At 33.4% G+C, this 21,071-nt stretch overlaps 1 protein-coding gene across 5 annotated transcripts in view; it reads right to left on the minus strand.

The window, feature by feature from the left end:
- LOC145291149 (adenylate cyclase type 5-like) overlaps positions 1 to 21,071 on the minus strand; it is a 489,601-nt gene that overhangs the window by 88,317 nt on the left and 380,213 nt on the right. For all 5 annotated transcript variants that reach the window (XM_080136671.1, XM_080136673.1, XM_080136675.1 and 2 more), the window contains 2 exons: positions 17,940 to 18,089; positions 14,204 to 14,325 (listed from right to left, as the gene is read on the minus strand). In XM_080136671.1, coding sequence (XP_079992797.1) covers positions 14,204 to 14,325; positions 17,940 to 18,089 — 272 coding nt within the window. The remainder of the gene's footprint in view (positions 1 to 14,203; positions 14,326 to 17,939; positions 18,090 to 21,071) is intronic.

Below are 21,071 nucleotides of genomic sequence, written 5' to 3' on the forward strand. Positions count from 1 at the left end.
CCGTGAAAAATGCTTTTGAATTTAAACATTTAAATGCTTTTTAACGTCTGTCAGAGTGATCTAATCATGATTTGCACGTGCGTGCGTGTGTATATATATATATATATATATATATATATGCGCACACAAAATAATCAAGCTTGAAAATTAGCACTTGATATTAAAAAAAAAGTTGAAATTGATTTTCCTTATCAGTTCCTTTTGTTAGTTTCTATACTACAGTTATATTTCTTCCATGTTAGATTTATTATGGCGAAATAAGTTTATAATTACTTGTGGTGGACTGTGTATATTATTCAACCTAACTCATAATTCAAATTACATTTATTTCAATTAAAACCGGTTTATTGTTTACTAAGAATTCACCACTTATCAAGGCTAAAGATAAGGATAAAATCAATGGATGGATTGTTAAATGATTAGGAGAGGATCGAGAATTTTAAAAAAGAAAAAGAAAGTCACATCACTAAAAACATTTCGTACTGTAAAAATTTTTGTTAAATTAATAAAATCATTTTTACGTTAAAAACTTTCGATGGTATATACTGTTTTCAAAGGAGTATAATTTTGCTTGCATTAACTTTGAAGGGTTCTTTGTCAGAAGAACAAAATGTTTCATCTTTTTGGGAAGTTTGAATCCAATATGTCTGCGTGCTTGGCATTTCGTTTAATAAAATTTGGAGTTTTAGAAATTTTGATGTCATCAAGTCCCTTTTATCCCAAACCCTGTTAGTTTTAAAAAATGTCATCAAAATCAAAGGATGATTGATACTACCAGCGGAATGAAAAAAAAAAAAAACTTTCAAAATGGCGTATACCACTGCAAGTCAGAAGAGAAAAAAAAAAAGGATTCTATCAATTTAATAACATTTGGAGTTTAAAATTTCCAAACAAAATCTTATTACTCATGAGAACAGTCTGTTTTGACATTGAATTTGAAAACCACCATGTAGCCCATAGGGAAGCAATCAAATGATAATGTGTTCCAAAGATAGGAAGTCCTCAGAAAGAAACTATTCTAGGAAATTTCGTTGGATATTAATTTAGTTTTATATTAATTTAAGTTTTAAATCATGTCCACCATTTTAATCGTTCCATCTTTCAAGAGATTTTCCAATTCAAAATAAAAACGGAGGAAATGTTTACTAGAATTTCATGTGGCAACCAAGTTTGTACAACATCCAAGTTTTGCAAACAATTACGCGCAACCTCAACCAATGATTGCAAAGATCTTGAATGGATTCTCTTGCATCATTTTTTCATCCCCCTCCCCCCTCTCAAAGGCAAGAACGAAGCAAGCGTTGTGTTTCATCAAACTACAAAACACAGAGAGGAAATTAAAAAGTTCACGCAGCAAGACAACCCTCCGGCCAACAGTTTACTAACACAATAGGAGGACAGGAAGGGCTCAGTGGCACCTTTTTTGCAGAGAGGTTACAAACGGATATTCTTAAGATTCGTCCATTAAATTGGAGCGTTAGTGATGAATACATGATTGCAAGGTATGAAAAATTAGCAGACAGATTTAATGTGGGGGGGGGTGCATACGCAGTAAAAATACTATTTCACCTTGAAGCTTGATAAGACAAGGGTTAGACGTATCTAAAATATTATGCATTTGTTTAATTGGTTGGTTTACGGCATAACACTTCAGGTTATTTGATGCTTTATCCAGTAATTTCAGAAAAAATATGCTTCGAATTCTTTATATTTTCAAATATAATTTCGTGGTGTTTGGTTATTTTGTAGAGGAAAACTATTTACAAAATAACGAGTTTTGGGGTTTGTATTACTGTACACAGATTCGAAAAAGTTGTCAAAAAACAAATATATAACAAATAAATGTTATCAAAGGCAAGATAAGTTACTTTTCTACCTAATTGGATATCTTTTTTGTGTTTTTATTCAATGTAACATGTTTATTCAGCTCGAAAAGCAAGCAGTGTTTACCGATGTATTGGAAAATTCAAAATGGCGCCGACTCTATCTTTAACACGGTAAGTTTGGGAAAAGGTGTTATAAATAATAAACTAGACAAAATACTAATAAAGATCCACCGAATATATGTCAACTTATGTCACGGTAACATATATTGAGCGAATATCTAACAGTATTTTGTCTAGTTTATTATTTATAACACCTTTTCCCAAACTTACCGTGTTAAAGAGAGAGTCGGACGCCATTTTGAATTTTCCATTACATCGGTAAACACTGCATGTTTTTCGAGCTGAACAAACATGTTACATTGAATAAAAACACGAAAATTATATCCAGTTTGGTAGAAAAGTAACTTATCTTGCCTTTGATAACATTTATTTGTTATATATTTGTTTTTTGACAACTTTTTCGAATCTATGTGTACAGTAATACAAACCCGAGTTTTGCAAAGCCAAAGGAAAAAACACCAATTTTTAGTATATTTTAGAATGAACGCATCCAAAGCAATGGCAGAAACCCTAGAGGAAGATCTTTAGTTTGCAGTGGAATAGGGACAAAAAATAACCTGCATGAATTAAAATAAGCATATCATAAGCAGGCGGCCTGCAAATTTTTAAGTTTAATTATGAGAACGACCTGTATTGACATTGAATTTGAAAACAATCATGTTGTAGCCTGCGGGGAAGCAGTGAAATGTGTTCTAAAGATGGGGTTTTTAGAAACTATTCCAGGAAACTGATATTAATTTACAGTTTTATATTGATTTAAGTTTTGTTTAAAAGGAAACACAATCTTTGGTACATTTTAGAATGAACACGTATCCATGGCGATGGCAGAAACCCTAGAGGAAGATCACGAGTCCGTAGCGGGGACAAAAATGAATGGTTACTTTCAATACTGCCAAGACTAAGTGCATTTCCTTCAATAATTACAAGAAACCTCAACTACTGATAGCCATGGCTAATGACATTACTTGAAAGTACTTCGCTCAAACTCCTCGGCTTAACGTTAAAAGAACATGAATTGGAACAGACACATTGGCGATATTGCCAAAGCTGTTGCAAAGAAGGTGGGCTCTCTCTACCATGCTAGAAAGTTACTTATATCTGAGAGAATCCTATACCTATTCAAGGCAACCATTCGCCCAAACAGAAGGTATTGTTGCCACATTTGGGTTGGTGCAGCTGCTATATCTCACTTTTAGACAGGGTGAGAAAGAGTCGCCAACCTAATAAGTCTGGCACCGTCAGCTAGGCTTCAACCCCTGTCCCATCAACGAAATGTTGCATCCCTATACCCGTTTTATAAATATTTTAGGAGTTCTGACAAACATCAAGCCCCTTGTGCTTCCTCGGCATAAATACCTCCGACAAACCCGACAAGCAGCAAAGTCCCACCCCTACACAGTAGATATCCCTAGATGCCTTCTATTCTAATAGGTTAGAACTCAGAACTGCTAGACTTTGGAATTCCCTTTCGACTTCCTGCTTCTGACTGCAATAACGTGCAAAAGTTAAAATGTAATATAAACAGACATCTTGTTGCTCAACTCCCTATGTAGTATCTCTGCAAATTATGTCCCAGATATTAGCCCCCCCCCCCAGCACCCACATTAAAGTGGCACTGTGCCTTGTTTAGGGGGTGAAAATACAATTTTTCAAATAAAAAGCCAGTATCTTCAGACTGGCCTGATCTGGTAGCACCAGTTGATGGATTGGATCAGAGTGACGCAGGTGCTAATATGATTGCAAAAGTTCGGAGTGGATGGAATAAGTTAAAGGGAAATTTTGCTATTAATGACCAGCAGTTCATTAAACCATGTCAACCAAGGAAAGTCTGGCAGTATGAAAGTGAAAGGATTTACCCCCCCCCCCACTTCCTATGCGTGTGATCTAAGAGTTGGGGTTAGGGTTAGGAAATGGATTTGAAAATCCAATGCCCTAGATGAAGAGCATTCTGGCATGAAAAAAAAATTGCCTGTGTAGCCCTGTCAATATTTCCCAGTAGGAGTGTCTCGGACAATTTAATAAATTAACCCCTTCTCATTTTAATTTTTGCATATTTCGTGTTTATTATACAAGTCAATTCTATTATATATGGTATTATTGTGTATATATATATATATATATATATATATATTTATATAAGTTTTGTGGTTAAATTTTAAATTCTGAAAAAAGAAAAGACATTCGATTTAAGAATTTGTTTGACAAAAGGAATACATAGAAGGGGTTATTTTGATTTCCTTAATCCATGGATTTTCAAAAATGACTCATCAGAAGAAACGAAATACAGTTAGCAAAATGTTCAGCTGCGAATGGACGTTATTTTGCTTTTCAGCACAATTATTGAAAATAGTTTTTTGAGTGGTTGTGGATAATTATACGGAGAAAATTATACGAAAAGAAAAGTTGATACAACCTTTGTAATCTTATATTTGGTTAAGATCACCTTGAAAGTATTACTTCAAGTAATATCCATCAGGATTTTTCATCTGAATTCTATCAGTGTCTTATCTCGCTTATATATATATATATATATATATATATATATATATATATATATATATATATATATGAACAAGTAGTTAATAAAACATGTTAAAAACACTGAACACTTAACATTTAATTTTAAAAAGGGAGCACAAAATAAATAGATAGTCCTTAATCTGCAAAGTTTCAAAAATACTTTCCTTCTCGGAGGGTAGGGATTAGCAAAATGCGGGATCGGATTTTGCTTGCAAAAGTATTTAATGAAACTACAAGTCATAGATCTTACTTGGTAACAAATAGTTAAGCAGAGGGAATAGGGGAAAGAAAAAGGATATTTTACCCTTCACCAGACCATCCATTCACGTGAAATATCCAATAACGGTAAAATCTAAAAAAGTTGATTAAATTTCCATTTCCTCAAGTAAAATCCAAAGGAATCGCGTTAATGGAAGATGGTTCAAAGTAATCCAAAAGGCAGAATTTCGTGGAATAATTCACAAATGGGTACAAGCAAAAAGGGAATGAGTTCAAATATTCAAAGAAAGGTAAATTGTGTGTAGAAAGAAAAATGGAGAGATTTTAAAATACGGCTGTTAAGGCGGATTTAAGAAAAATATATATGGATGAATAAAATAAAGCAAGATATAAACGATGCTTTAGACGTCATGTGAATAAAAAGGAAAAACCTAAAAGAGTAAAAATAAAAATAAAATCAACGTTTCGTCCCTATTTCAGGGGGACATCATCAGGATTTCTAGGCGAGAATGTACAGGAAGACGGTCATATATCACATGCGAAAGAGAAGTACAGAAAGAGAACTGAACTTCTTTCGCATGTGATATATGACAGTCTTCCTGTACATCCTCGCCTAGAAATCCTGATGTCCCCTGAAATAGGGACGAAACGTTGATTTTATTTTTGTTTTTACTCTTAGGTTTTTCCTTTTTATTCACACACACACACACACACATATATATATGCACACACACACACTTAATATTAGCTATTTCAGAAGTAAACAAAGCACTGGGTGCCATCAGCTAGAATTACAACGAAAATATTCCAGCCTTATTCGTTACTTTTTGAGCAATGGTTAGATGGATAAGTTAAAAGGAGACATTTGCGTATGTGTACAAGAGCACTTTAAGTCGACATACAGGTGCAAGTTCATTTTTTTTTTTTTTTTTTTTTTTTTTTTTTTTGCAAGGATGACCGCTTAGTTATTTCTACCGGTTAAGGTTATTTTATTTTAATATTTTAAAGTGGCGCCTGTGGAAATTCCACAGGGACTCATGTAATATATTGATGTTGGCATTCTGTAGATGTTCAGCGTAAATGGAGACGCTCTGATATTATTGTAGATTTTTTTGTTAAAACTGCAAAAGTATTTAAGCTAGCAGGTACGCCTGACATAGCCCGGTCGTAAAGTATTTTCATTTTTGCAGATTTTGTATATATTATAATAGAGTGAATGTTCTATCGATTTTTATATATTATGAAGTTATGATTTCAAAAATATATCCATATGACTTGGGTGCATCAGCTTGAATCGAAACACACATGTATATATAAAACCATAGTTCCTTCAGCTATAATCGAAACCAAAGCTTTTGGTAAAATTATAAAAATAAAGAACTTTAGTTCCATTAGCTATAATCAAAACTTAGATTCTTGGTAAATTTATTCCAAGAAATAGAAGTCCATAAGCGCCTGTCATTCCGATGTAAATGTGAAAAAATAAACACTATCCTATTAATATAGATTTTTTTAAATTGAAAAAAAGACATTTAATTTGAAAACTTTGATGAAAAAATTCATTTGCTTCAAATATTTGCCTAAAAATTCTAATTTAACAAACCTGAAAGTGTTAATGGAAGCCTGCTCTCAACTGGAACTTTGTTACATGGTATACTTTTCTCCAGTGACACCGTATTTAATGTAACAACTTATTTGCTGCGAGATTTTTATTCCGGAAATTTTTCTCCAATATGTTTTCAATATTGGTATGAAAACGAATGATCTAAAACGCGTGTCGACTTCTATTAAGACCAACTTTTATGGATAGCGCAGCATGTCATGCACGGATGATACATAGTTTTGTTCCCGCATATACTAATTTTTTTTCTATAGGTCTATATGCAAAGGTTCTTTAATGAGGAAAGACTTCACTCATTTGATGCAGGTCGATCACATGTAAACATGTTTTCTGATCAGATCATTTCTGAGTGTAAAGTGCAGATGAGCATGTGGAGAAGTATAAAGAGCATGTGAAAAGACTTGCAGCAGTCGAAAAAGCGCATATGCAAATTAGGAACTGTGCACAAGAAAAAAATGCAGCACGTGCTCGGGGCAGAAGCAAAGTGCAACATCAAAGAAAATGGACGTGTAAATGTTAAGGCGAGAAATGGCTGGTTACGTCCTGTGTGTACACCAGGTGAGATGGATGATGGTGAGAAAAATAACTGATGCGGAAAGTTGCAGTAATAAATGCTTTAGTTAAAAATGCCGACCTGGATTTTTTTTTCCAGTTTTATTTTTATGAAAAGTTTAACAGCCACGTTACAAAAGAATGTTCAGAAAGAAACAAGGATGACAACAGAACACGAAAGATGCTCAGCAGTAAAAAACAAGTAACGGAAAGAATACAAGAAACTTCGACATTAAATTCTGATCAATATTTCATACACTACTAGCACGACTCGTGGAAATTCCGTGGAACGAGAAATATTTTTTAACAACTATTTTGATAAAGCTGATATTATGATGCAAAATATTAGTTTATTTAGAAAAAAAGAAAACATACGCAAATACGAGTATAACATTTCCATAAAAAAAAGTGTCCAGTGTATTTTAAATATAGAACTGACCCAAAGTAGATAAATATATATTACAAATCAAATTAGATAAATGCTCCAAAAGTAATATTGTGCTACATAGTTTAATACAAAAAATAAATAAAACTGGCACCAAGAAAATTTTACATCTATTTCTTCAGTCCCCCATTCCTTAAGAAATTTTGTTCATGTAACTTTTCACTGACCTACAGTGAAGACGAATGCACGTTGAAATTAAGAGTTTCTTTCTCACACCATCACAATGATCATATTACGATCAAAAACGAGGCTATATCAACGACCATTCATTCATTCATGTTCAGAGTTGCCAGATTGAACTTTTTAGAGACAAATTTCAAATTTGGCTTTTTTTTTTGACAATTTGGCCTTTCAAAACTTGTATTTGGCCCTTTTCAAAACAATGTACAAACAAGCATGATATATAGATTAAAACAAGATTCTATCTTTACATCATCCATGCTCTGATGCCCATCTGACATCAATTAAAATGAATGGCTCTCGTCATGGGGAGACTTCATGCTTTGACAAGCTTCTGGGCTTGACCTTTACTCCCGATCTGAAATGGAACATGTATATCAAATCCATTGCCAAGGTCGATGGGAAAGTGGTGGGATTCTTCGACCGCTCTAGTAGATATCTCACTCCTGATGCAATTCTCTACCTATATAAAAGCCAGGTGCGGCCAACGATGGAGTACTGTTGCCACATCTGGGCAGAAGCTGCTAGAAGCAGCTTATCCTGCCTTGAGAGAGTAGCTTAGTGGGGGATGCCTTTTTCTTTTCCTTCCCTGCAACCTCTTTCCCACAGAAGAGACGTTGCGAACCTGTTTCTGCTTTATTTTCATGGCAAGTGCTCATCTGAACTTCAATCTATGGTTCACCCCCCCCTTACCAAACTTTCACGAAAAACACTCGTCTATCTAAAACCACTATCAATAATTTCCCACACCATCTGTGCCTAAACCTAAATATAGATTCCATGAACAAAGCTTAGAACTGCACGCCTGTGGAACTCTTCCGATTGTAGTCAGCTGGAAAGCAGGCAATCTGTCTTCAAGTCCAACGTAAACAAGTTCTTGATGAACCGTCCCATTAAGTAATCCAATTTACAAAATTCCCACTACTTATGTTTACTACGCTACAATCACATTTGACTAATGTATACCCGTTAACCCTTATACTCGAGTGGCTTCCGGGCCTTGATAAGTGGTGATTCCTGTGTTAAAAAAAAAAAAATTCTTTTGGTCTACTTTTATTCACAAAGTATATTACCACTGATGCTTAAGGAGCTACTGTGATAAAGGCCAGATATATGATGTAACTTAGCATTTAAGAACAAGATCTTGCTTCCGTCACTAAGGTAAAAACTTTTGAACAAGTTCAATTATTGTTCAATTTTGAGTTTCAAATGCAATTAACGATGAAATGAAAAATTGGAAAAATGTAAAAAAAAATAATCAATTGATCTTGCATAATGAATGCTGTTCAACTTTTCAAGAGACAAGTGCTTTTTCAAAACGGTTCACCGTACTTGCAGAAAAATTAATTTCAACTAACCATCATGCAATTCTACAATTTGTTTTTCATAAAATCTTTGGTGCTTTAGCTATAGTATTGCCTTCAGGAGGGGGGGGTTCATTGAAATTAAAGATTTAATATAAAAAAATTTTCAATTAATATTGGGATTTAAAAAAAAAATTAGTTGCTCAAAGCAAGTGCTTCTTTATGAGAGGTCAATTAGCAAAATGAAAACCTTTGAAATATTTTGTAATTTTAATTATTTAGATCATTACAGGATCTAAATTGAGACCCCCCCCCCAAAAAAAAACAAAAAACAAAAAAAAACCAAAAAAAACTGACGTTTCAATCGATGTAACCTCCAACCTTTCTCAAATGTATCTTGTCGAATTTGGAAATCTTTGAAAAGATTCTGAAGTTCTAGATATACCTGAAGACGGTAGGAGGTTCCATCAATTGAAAGGTTCTGAAAATAAAACTAGAACTATCTGAAGAGCAGAAATAATCGATTCTCACCTCCAAAATTCAGAAATGTAAACACTTTAAATTCAAAATCTTAAAACGATAGCAGCAAAGAGAGCAGCTTTCCTATAAAGTTCAGTGTTTAACAAGGAAACTGTCAGAATTCATTGTTTTTCTTTTAGTGAGGTTAAAGTGGGGTGGGGGTAAGATTTACTTTGTAAGATGTTCACCAACTTAGATTTTTTTGTAACCTTGGCATCCCTATTCTTCAAGCATAGATGTGGAAGGATTTACAAAGCTGTTAGGTGTGCCCGTGCGTATAATAGTGATGAAACAATTCTAATATTTTCCATTCGATTCCGATACAATTACTGATTCCGTACTCAGTTACCGATTCCGATTCTGTGTATATATATATATTTTTTTGAATACTGTAAAAACGTTAATGCGGATATATCTTCTCAAATGTAGAAGCACTTGTAAAGAGGGGTATATAGATTTTAGTTTTAGTGGTTGCTTATTTTTATCAAAATATGCACAAGTTTCTGAGGTATGGTTGGTTGTTATTTTACGGCATATCAACCCTTTTCAGGTTATTTAAAACCGAATCCGGTGATTTTGAAGAAAATTTTTTTAATAGAATATATTTGTTTTTTGCAAGTCAGTTTCTATTTAACCCATAGTTGGGACCCTAACAGGTACTACCACTCCGGTCAGAGTGGACCTGGGAGCAATGGCAATTAAAGGGTGGCTCCACACTCCAGAGCTCGCAAGCTGGGGCCTCACCATCGGATATAGTTTAAGGTCATATCCAGGACCATTCTGAGGTATGAAAAAAAAAAAAAAAAAAAAAACTGCGAATTTCCAAACAAGGCTTCCTTCTCGACAAGAACCCGCCACCATCTTGATTCCAATTCGCTCGTACAACTGAATACTCGAGATTAAATAAAGCGCATAAAAAAAAAAAAAAAAAAAAAAAAAAAAAAAAAAAAAAAAAAAAAAAGGGGCCAGGTAGGTATAAAAGTAACTTGCTCGTTACAGTAACATTTGTTTTTTGCGTAGTCGTTTTGACTTTGCTAAATCCCCGATTTTGAGTTGCCAAAGTTTCCATGGTATTATTTCAATTTAGAGTAATCGAGATAAAACGTTGGTCGATCCACGTCAGGCAAAAATATGCAGCTTCACAATTTAATATTTTTATTTTATTGCTTCGAATTTTTTTTTTTTTTTTTTTTTTTTTTACATAATCTAAACGAATATTGCTAAAGATTTCCTAAATCATTTCATTTGGGAAAACTATTTTCCCTTTGAAAAGCAAAATATAGACAACTAAGACAATTCAGTCTTACAATTGTACAAAGAAAATTTGAATGAATGCATTTGCAAAAATCCTTGAAATAATACAAAGATTTTAAAATAAAAACGACAAAACTATCATTTTTATTTTTTGTTATGCGTTTATCTTAAATATGAAAAAAAAAAAAAAAAACTATTTTAAAGAGGATTTTCTAAATAGTTATTTATATATAAAAATATTAATTTCATAAATCTTATGACTTGGCAGACGTTTAAAACCAAAACTATGTTGTCTTTGGATTATCAAGATGATTCAGATTTAATTTTATTTGCATAACGTTTTGGATGATGTAACCGCCACTCATTGAGTGCATCTTGCTCAACACTGCATGAAATTCCAAATGGAACCCTTTAATCTGGTGGTGGTGGTGGTGGTGGTGGTGGAAATAGCAAGCAGAAGTCCAAAGTAATTCACAATTGTATTTTGAGCATCTCCTGCATTGAAGATTGGACCCTCAACAAGTTGAATTAGTTTTACCTAATACTTTATTCATTACACACACGGATCCAGTTTCCAGAGTTTGACAACATAGATCTGAAGTTTGAATAATCCAAATACAAAGTATTAATCCTCATCTCAAAGATTCAAAAAAATATTTGGATTTTTTTTATTTAGAAGTTTAAGCAAACACTTAACAGCCGACAAACTTCCAAGTAAGATTTCCGATTCTATGTATGTACAAAATATTTTGGGGGCCAGTTTGATAAAATATTGACAATAGAGTCTTGTTAAGAAAATATTTTCTAGTCAAAGTGAAGTCAGAAGTTCTGACTACATGTCAGGAAAGAACACCAGACAGCAAGTTTGAAATGAACTGTGGCGCAAAAAGAAAATTTTCTCTATGAACAGACGATTCGGTTGCCATTTTCAAAGCTCCATCTTCATTTTCCTATCGAGGTAATGGGACAATGTAACTTTATATATCAAAGAATGCAACATTAAAGAGTAGGTCGCCATTAAAATATCGTTGGCAGTTTTTTTTATTTTTTTTATTTTAGAGGAAGGAAAGATAGGTTTCAATTATTACATGCATCTTGTTGAAGTCAGGAATTCGGAATGGACCCTTTTAGTTACTTCACGTGAGTAGCATGCTAGCATGTTCTTGTTCTGTCAGCCATGACTGGATAGAGTCAGTGAATAATTTGCAATTTTTTTTTCAGTCGCCCACACTGAACAGTCAACCTTCAGGAGAAGGTCACCTTTACAATTGATTTTTACAAGTCTCAAGTAATTCACAATTCAGAAACTAATCATTAAAATATTTTTGGCAATTTTTTGAAGGGAAAAGACAGCTATTATCACAAATGAAAGAATGCAAACAATGGTTTCTGCTGTTAAAATGACATCACTTGAATGGACGGAATTTCAAACGGAACCTTTTTACTTCAGAGGTAGCATGCTTTTGTTCCGTCAAATCTGGATAGAGATCCAGAATTCACAATTACTAATACGAATAGCCAATCCTCATGTCAGAAAATGAAGAGTACCCATTTACAATGCCTCTTCAAGGTCGTTTTTTTTTTTTTGTTAAGTGGAGAAAGGAACAAAAATTAAAATTCTCAGTCGTGAAGGATTTCTCCTCCAGAGAGAACAAGAAATTGAAGTGCAACATAGGAACAGATACTACACTTCCATGTAAATATTGTTCGCACTTTCTTTTTGAAGGAAAGGTTTCAATTATCTTTACCAGGAAAAAGAGGCAGACACCTCATTTCACAAACAAAGCTGCAAAAAAAATTGTTTCTGATGTTTAAAAACACCATGACTATGGTGTCTACATCACTTTAACGAACATGCAAATCTAGTGGAAATTGCCATGTCTTAAACATGACCTCATGTAATGGATATTTGTCTGGAATTGAATTCGTCTATTACCACAAATTGATGTTACTAAATTAGAACTAAATGAAATTTTAACCAGATTAAAAAAAATGTTAATAAAAATGAAAAATTCCTCAATAAGCAGACGGTCAACATTTATAAAAATTCAAACACTTCAACCAAATTCCAACATCAGTTGATGAGAACGTGACTGGTAGGGGAAAGAGTGAAGTTTTTCCCTCAAGCAGTGCAATAATACATGATGCTTGTAATATTAAATCTTGTTTCAGAGTTTGTATATCCCATCCATCCCCAGTCCAATGGTTTGATGAAATATGAACTCAAAAGTTACAAAATAAAAAGTCATTGTTAAAAACGCTGGAAATATGATTTCACTGGATTCTTTGCAGAAGTACAAATTTGAAAAGGCTAAATCTCATGCCAATAAAAACGAAGTTTCACATCAGTTTAACAAATTAGAAATTAAATATCACTTCACAGAAATTGAGATGAATTATGTGATATCTTTCAACCTATAACTTCCTTATTTTACACCCCCCCAATATTGCAACATACCTTTCCCTCGTTTACAAAAACCCGAACAAGCAGCAAAATCCTATCCCTACACTAGATATCCCTAGATGCTGATAAGCCTTAAGTAGCTTGTTCCCTCAAACTGCTAGACTTTATAATTCCCTCCCGGGCTCCTGCTTCTGACATGCAGGAGTCCAAGTCTAATGTGAACAGTCATTTTGCAGCTCAACTCCTTAACAGTATTCCTGCAAATCTGGTTCCAATTAATATCCCCTTACGACTTAGTGGCATTGTGCATTGTTTGGGGTTAATAAACAGTAAAAATGTTAGATGGAATTTTCCACACAAAATTAGATTATACAGAAAATCCAAAAATATCTTAGATGTTAAAAGTTAATTAAAATTAGAGCTAACGTCAAGGAGGGAACCAAGATGTAAAAATAAAGGTTTTCTTTGGCTGATAAGCTGATTAGATTCAAAGCTATATGCATCCCCTTCAATCCCAGAGGAACGAAGAAAAAAAACTCGATAAGACCAACTGTAATCTTGGGCTGTATTTTGTTTTTTTTAATTCTTACCCAATGACAGAACAATCTTCTGTAATAAAGAATACCACTACTACTCATACGTAGGGACATCACTACCCATTGAGCTGACTACCTACGTTTCAACAGAACTACAACCAATTTAATTTTGGAATATTAAGATGAAAGTTGTTTTCAGCAACAACTTTGGTTCTATTGATTGTAGAAATTTGCTACTTGACCCATATAGCCAATGAAGTCTCACCTCTTACAAATTTTTGTCAAGATCAAATTTAATCCCAAATTCAACGTGTCAATCCGATACTCTTTGATAAGTTACCATCATGCAACATTTCAGATGAAATTTTATCAATGCTTCCATGGCATAACTTATATGGCAGTGCCAGTGGTTAAGTGGTAAATAAAACAGACCGAAAACCTAGGTGTACCAAGTTCTAATTCCACAAACTTTCAAACCAATACTTGACCTTGTGCCTAACCTTCTGAAGAGTCAATACACGTGAACATTTAAAGCCATATAGAATAGTAATATTCAAATGACACTTTGGCCGATCTTTACATTGTCAGCTGAAAGTATGCAGTATCATGGCTGACTTGTTGCTCAATACGTTTCAGATGAATCTAGTGGGTATTTTCATCAGATAAAGGAGATCAAAAGAAAGAGTGAAATAGATTGGCTTACCTAACGCTGTCATATCGTTTCAAATAAATCTTGTGAAACATGCTATCTTTTGCTTTGCCGGCAATGTCAGATTTCATTTCCATTGCAATGTGTTGTGGTAAAACTGACAAAAGAAGGCTTTCCTGCAAGAGCAAAATAGAAAAACATTAGACATTCGAAACAAAGAGAGATTTACTTACTAAGTTAAAAACTGAAGGATGTTATAGAAAGTAAAGGTCTGAGAGCAAAGATTAAGACCAGGGCAAAGGTTACCAAGTAGTATTGTATGGTTAGACCTTTATACCGCTATTTTTAGCCAGTCAGAAATTGTCTTCAGCTAGATGGGCTGTCGTATAGCCTCCTTCCAGTTGGGTGACTGGATAGTGTAGGGTCAGGTGATCTGTGTCCTGCGAGGGAGGAGCTTCATTGTACTTTGGGCAGACTGGGAGTATTTGCCTCAAACTGTTTGTTTACTGCAGTCCTGCAGTGTCTTGTTCTGATCCAGTTTGCGGCTACCCATTGCTTTCTATTTGTAGCAAAACCTGGAAGGTGCAAAGTTAGGTCTTCATTGATGGAGTTTGGGAGTATTGTTTCTATTCCTTCCATGTTCCAACTGGGTCGAAACTTTTTTTTTTTTTTTTTTTTTTTTTTTTTGAGTTGTAGAAGGGCTTTCGAAACTTTAGTTTGGAGGTACCTGGGCATCTAAAAATTTTTTTACCAAGACCAAAGCAAATAAGTCGGATAAGCATAGTATGTAATTTTCGGCCCAAGCTAAATGACAGGTTTGAGACAAATGCCAGAATTTATATTTTGCTTTTGTGGATCTCGAGAAACCTGGGAGATCGTCTGTTGGGTTTTGCATTAACTATGAATGCTTAGCAAAAATTGTAAGACTTCAGAAATGGTATTAGAAGCTGTGAATAAGATGAAGAATGGTAAGGCTGCAGGATCCTCATGCATTGTTGAAGATATTTTAAAGCTGCAGGTGAAACTGGCATTGAGATTATCTAGAAAGACCACATACATACATACATACATACATACATATTAAACTACCACATACATACATATTAAACTACCACATACATACATATTAAACTACCACATACATACATATTAAACTACCACATACATACATATTAAACTACCACATACATACATATTAAACTACCACATACATACATATTAAACTACCACATACATACATATTAAACTACCACATACATACATATTAAACTACCACATACATATTATGTATTAAATTATTAAAAGGAGAAACCCTCGATAATTACAAAGGTTTAAAATTGATGAATCATGTCCTGAAAGTGATGGAGAGAATAATTGAGCAGCAAATAAATCAGATAAATGAAATGCAGTTTGATTTATGTCTCAAGAAAAAAAACCATTAGTTCTATATTTATAGAGACAAATGCATGAAAAGTAGTTTGATAAAAAAAATGCATTTTGTTTTTGTGAATCTAGAGAAAGCATTTGACAGTGACAAGAGAGGTTGTCTGCTGAGCTTCACATAAACTAGCAGCAAATGAGTGGAGAATGTTCAAGCAATCTTTGAGTTTCACTTTTTAAATTTTTTATTTTAGAGATGCTGAATGTTGATAATTTTGTATTTGCCCGTGAAACAATGGGAAAGTAACGATTGAGGAAAAAAAGAGGTCTGAAAGTGGATGATCATTTGTTGTGTTAGGAAAAAAAAAAAAAATGGAAATTCCTCAGCTCAGTTTGTGAAAAGAGGGTTAAAATCAGCCGAATTTCATATACTTGTAAATATCAAGTACAAAAACTGCAGTTGAATTATGAGTTTTACTAATAAAGACAAATTAAGGCACAACAAATGCACAGCAACTGATTCTGCTGATTCTGTGATATTTAGGCACATCATTTGAGAAACCTAGGATTTTTATGTCAAAAACATTTTAATTTAGATAGACCGGCATGCTATTTTTCTTATCTAAAAAAAAAAAAAAAAAAAAAAAAAAAAAAAATTTTCAAACCGACAGATTTTAGAATTTGACATTTACTTTTGTCATTTTTGGTCTTGGTAAATATTCAAGAAAAAGATTTTAAAAAAGTTAACTTTTTTGCTGTAATGTAATATTGTTCTCAAAATATTCTCCCAAAGAAAAAAAAATGCTTAAATCTTTAGAAAAATAAATTGCAAAAATTTAAGAAAAAATACAGAGACCTCGAAAATATTAATTCTGGACAGTATAGAGAGGACTGCTGAAAAGACTTTGATGGTCACAATAGACTTGATAAAAGTTCTTTGGTTAGTAGATTTAGAACAATGGCAGTAGCAGGGTCAGTTGGCATTTAATCTGTTGAAATTGTCAAATTTGATGCAGATAAAGTATCCTAGATTGTAAAAAAAAAAAAAAAAAAAAAAAATATACCGACATCTTTGTTTTTCTTAAAACAAATACAGGCATTGATAAATATAAGATGTCTGAACAAATGTCTGAATAGCTTTAACATCAAATGAACAATTTTTGTTCACAATGGATGTGAAATGAGAGTCTCAAAATCAGGGTTAGAGTTGATAACCCCAGGAATGCTTTACAGGGTGAAAGTGCTTGCTTATTAGAGTGATTTTGTATCAGGTGTAATCACATCTGTTGCGAATGGATATCACATTTCATTCTTGCTGACAACTGTTTATAATATTAACACTTACTATCTAATGTTTTCTGCAAGAGGATTTTTCAATGGCTGCCATATTTTCTTGGCACGTAATTGATACAACCGTCACATATCCACAGTATTTGTATTCAAATTTTTTTTTTCACAAGTATTGAATACTTCGTGAAAAATACAACTTACACAAAAAGTAAATGCTAATAAAAATATGGATCGTTTTGTAAAATAAAATGAAATTTTTTGTAGAATAGTTAAAAATGGAAATTTTCTGGAAAAAATTTCCAAAATGTTAAATTTGTAATGGTAAGTGTTTTTGTATTAAGTTTGAAACAAAATGGACTTTAATAAAAAAAAAAAAAAAAATTGGGAAGAAAATGTTACAGGTGAAAATTTGGAAAATTTTTGTCTGCAGTAAAAACTGATCCTCAACTGTTACTGAGCATGCTCAGTAACAGTTGAGGATCATGTCACTGAGCATGCTCAGTAACCACATTTACCGTCATAATCGAAGTTTGACGAAATATAAATGGCGGCCAGAGAAAACTTAGAGAAAATATTGGAAAAGCGAAAGTTAATATTGTAAACCGTTGTCAGCAAGAATATAAAATGTGATATTTGTTTTCAACAGACGCAATTACACCCGATACAAACTCAAACCCTAAAAAGCAAATTTATAAAGGCAAGCCTAATAGTCAACCAGCACACTTTCACCCTTTAGAGAAAGGATAAAGACTTGGACAGCAACAGATTAATTTGGAATCAATTTCTGAAGACCGCCCAACAAATGCCAGGATGTAAAATAGACGTTAAACGAAATACAATTCGAAAACCACTCGTGTGCTGTAATCACAGGTTTGTGTGTACATGTCAGCTCGTTAGTACATATGAAAGTTTAGCAGCACAGCTCATTTATTGCCGAGTAACTTATTTCCTTTTGGCCATAAAATCGTGAGCATACGCATTAATGTGTATGATCTTACATGCAAAACTACATTAAAATTTTATGTTAACAAGTTGTAAAGATGTATTAATATTCATGTAAGTTTATCATTACGCCAAACATGGTGATTTTTATGCGTTTAGTCAAACCGAAATAGATCACCTGTTGTTGGTTTTCTCTTTGAGTATTTAATCGCATTTTAATCCAACGTTGCGTTTCAAGAAAGGCTTTTCTTTGAGAGGCTTCGCATGGATAACGGATGAAGATGCCAGTTACGATAACGGCAAAAAATATGAGGCCGTTGCAAATTGCCTGCAAAATACAAAAATTAAATCAGTTACGAATAATGAAAGAAGTAAAATAAAAAAAATTTAAATCTTTCTAAGCAAAGGAAAATATCTTCATATAAAATTTTTTTTTTAATTAATCTCCATCCTAAATGGGTGCTCGATAGCTTTAATAAAAGCTTTAGACACATATTGGTCTAATGTTAAAAAAAAAAACAAAAAAAAAAAACTTCTGATCTTTTCTTTGATATTTAGTCTTGGTCAATATCTAGGAGTTCACATATTTAAATTCAACAAACACTGAATCGATTCATATTCTCCAATACAGATTCATTGATCCAATAGATTCTCCATATATTTTCCAAAATATAATTTTCTACTACAATTCCCTACATAATTTGACATTTGAATTGCATTAACACTAAAAGACATGCAAGCATAATGAAAGGTTTATAATGTTGCACTAGGATGTTTGTATTTGTTCAAATTCTATTAAAGAATTTGATAGCTTATACATTCCCACAGTATAAGACCCAGTGATTGGAAGCCAAAAGTGTGTATATTATATATATTATATACACACCCGTTTAGCTGATCCATTCAAACCAAATTGATAATATTTGCTACTTTAATATCTCCATGCCAATCTATATGACCTAGACTATAGAACAATCTCCACAAACTCAAGTTTTAGTCGAAACTTGATACAGAGGCTTCGAACTTTCAAAATAAATTTGATTTTGCTTTGAGCCAGCAAAAATAGCTAAGGGGTTAAAATTGCAAAATTGGAACTTGCCAGGCTTGAGTTGATTTAATGGGTAAATGTACATTTATACATCAAACTGCATTTTTATTCTTACAACTTTTGTGCAAAAAAAAATATGGATGAAATTTTAAGCCTACTTTCCATTTTTATGGTGGAGATGGGGGGGGGGTCAGGACCTTTTTTATTCAGGCATGATAGTCAACTTTGGTTAGCCTCTTTTAATGACTAAAGTGTCACTTAAAAAGGCAGCAAACTTCATCCCATTGTTTACCTCTTCCTGCTTGGTACATAAATGGTTTGAGGGGCTCTTTAACCTGCATGCAAGTATTTAGGTTTATTTTTATCAGTTTTTAGTTTCTCGTTAACGATTTGTTATTAAAATGCCTTAGTATAGTTGTCTAAGTCTGCAACCCGGATGGATGACATGCGACAATACACCACTGCTTTTAGTATTTAACCTGGGTTTACTTCAAAATGGGAAGTAAACCTGTCAAAGGCTTTGATAAACCCCTGTACAGAAAAACCGATGACACTAGAGGGTGGTGCCTAATAGTCATTCAAGTTGCTCCCTCTAATGCGTAACTGTTTTAAGCAATTAGCTTTTCCACATTCAATGGCTCATTCCATTTTAATGTTCATTTTTCTTCTAACACCAAATACAACTAAACAGTTTTTGTCTGCATATAAAAAGGTTCTAGTTAAACTCAATCCATAAACTATTCACACAAATCTGAGTCACAAGTTTGGAAAGATTAGATGAGAATTGCAATTTAGAGTTAAAACAGAAAAAAGCGAAACTCACCCTTATATCTCCACTATCTTCATTCCGTTCATTTTCTTCATTGTTTATATTTGCTTAATATACCATTTTAGCTCCCAATTGTATTTCATAATTTTATGTTGCCTTAGAATTGTCAGGGAATTATCTCCCCTGATTCAAAAAGTACTTTTCTTTCTAAAAACAGATTCTACCCACTTAAAAAACAAACAAAAAAAAATCTAACTCTTCGTGCTTTGCATACCAAAGGTGTTGGATACTGTCTAAAAACAGCTTCCCATCCTTGGATGGCCTCTGCAACTTTAGCATAAGTTTCCTCTTCTGGTTGTAGCATCAAGCTCCCTGAATAGTCATTTACTGATACATTATTCATCCAAGATATTTGTTTACCCTGGCAATGCTTGTTCTTTATGGAGTTCGGATAATTAAGAGCTTTCCTTTTAGTAACTATTTCTGCGTTTTTACTTAAATGTTTAATATCACTCGTGTTTTTACACATACCACCTCCCCAACTATTTAATTGTTACGGTTTCATCTTCAGAACAAGCTTGGGTTCATCCCACAAGTATAATGGAAGTCATATGGATTCAAGCAATGTCGTTCTACTGCAGATATTTTAAGTTATCTGAATGCATATAGCATGGACTGGACAAGGCGACCCAAGTCAGAATTATAGCCCTTGATATCTAGAAGATCTTTGCGAGTTCTAAACTTCGACCTCAAAATAAGTCAAAAGTACAGAGTTACAATATAGGCAAAGAATATATTTACGGACAATGGAAAAACGTGAAAGCGTGTGTGGGTGTACACGAATGATCATGCATAAACTTGACATGCTTGTTGTACCTATTTACTATGCCTCCCCACAGGACAGAGTTAGACACCAGGGTCGTTTTTTAACGTGGAGAAAAGGTACAAAAATATAAATTGTCTCAGTAGTGAAGGATTTCTCCACCGAAAGAGAACAAGAAATAGAAGTGCAGCATCTGAAGAACAGATATTACACTTTGATCTTGTCCCGAAGGGCCAAGAAACTATGTAAATATGTGCGAACTGCTGATAAGTTCATTATGAATCCGTGTGTATAACTTCATTAATATTACTGTAGACATGTATCGTCTTACCTTGAAAAAAAAAAAAAAAATGTGATCATTATAAGTTAGTTGCTGTCGTACATTTTTACCTTAAAAATTAAAAAAAAAAAAACTTTCAACTGCATGCAGAAGTTTGTAACGGGAACCGACATCTTGCTGCCCAACTCTACATAGTACCCCTGTAGCTTAGGTACCTGATAGTAGTTCCTACATCAAAGTGGCAATGTGCCTTGTTTAGGTAAAAAAAAAAAAAAAAAAAAGTCTGCCTAAAACTTTTGACAGGTGACCGATTTCCACGAGATAGGTATTGTTTTGACGCACGACCCTTCAGACAACATATTGAAAAATTGGCCCAAAACATTAATTCCT

This window comes from Euprymna scolopes, chromosome 12 (genome assembly GCF_053919585.1).
Source record: "Euprymna scolopes isolate OS-2025 chromosome 12, ASM5391958v1, whole genome shotgun sequence".
Classification (NCBI taxonomy): domain Eukaryota; kingdom Metazoa; phylum Mollusca; class Cephalopoda; order Sepiida; family Sepiolidae; genus Euprymna; species Euprymna scolopes.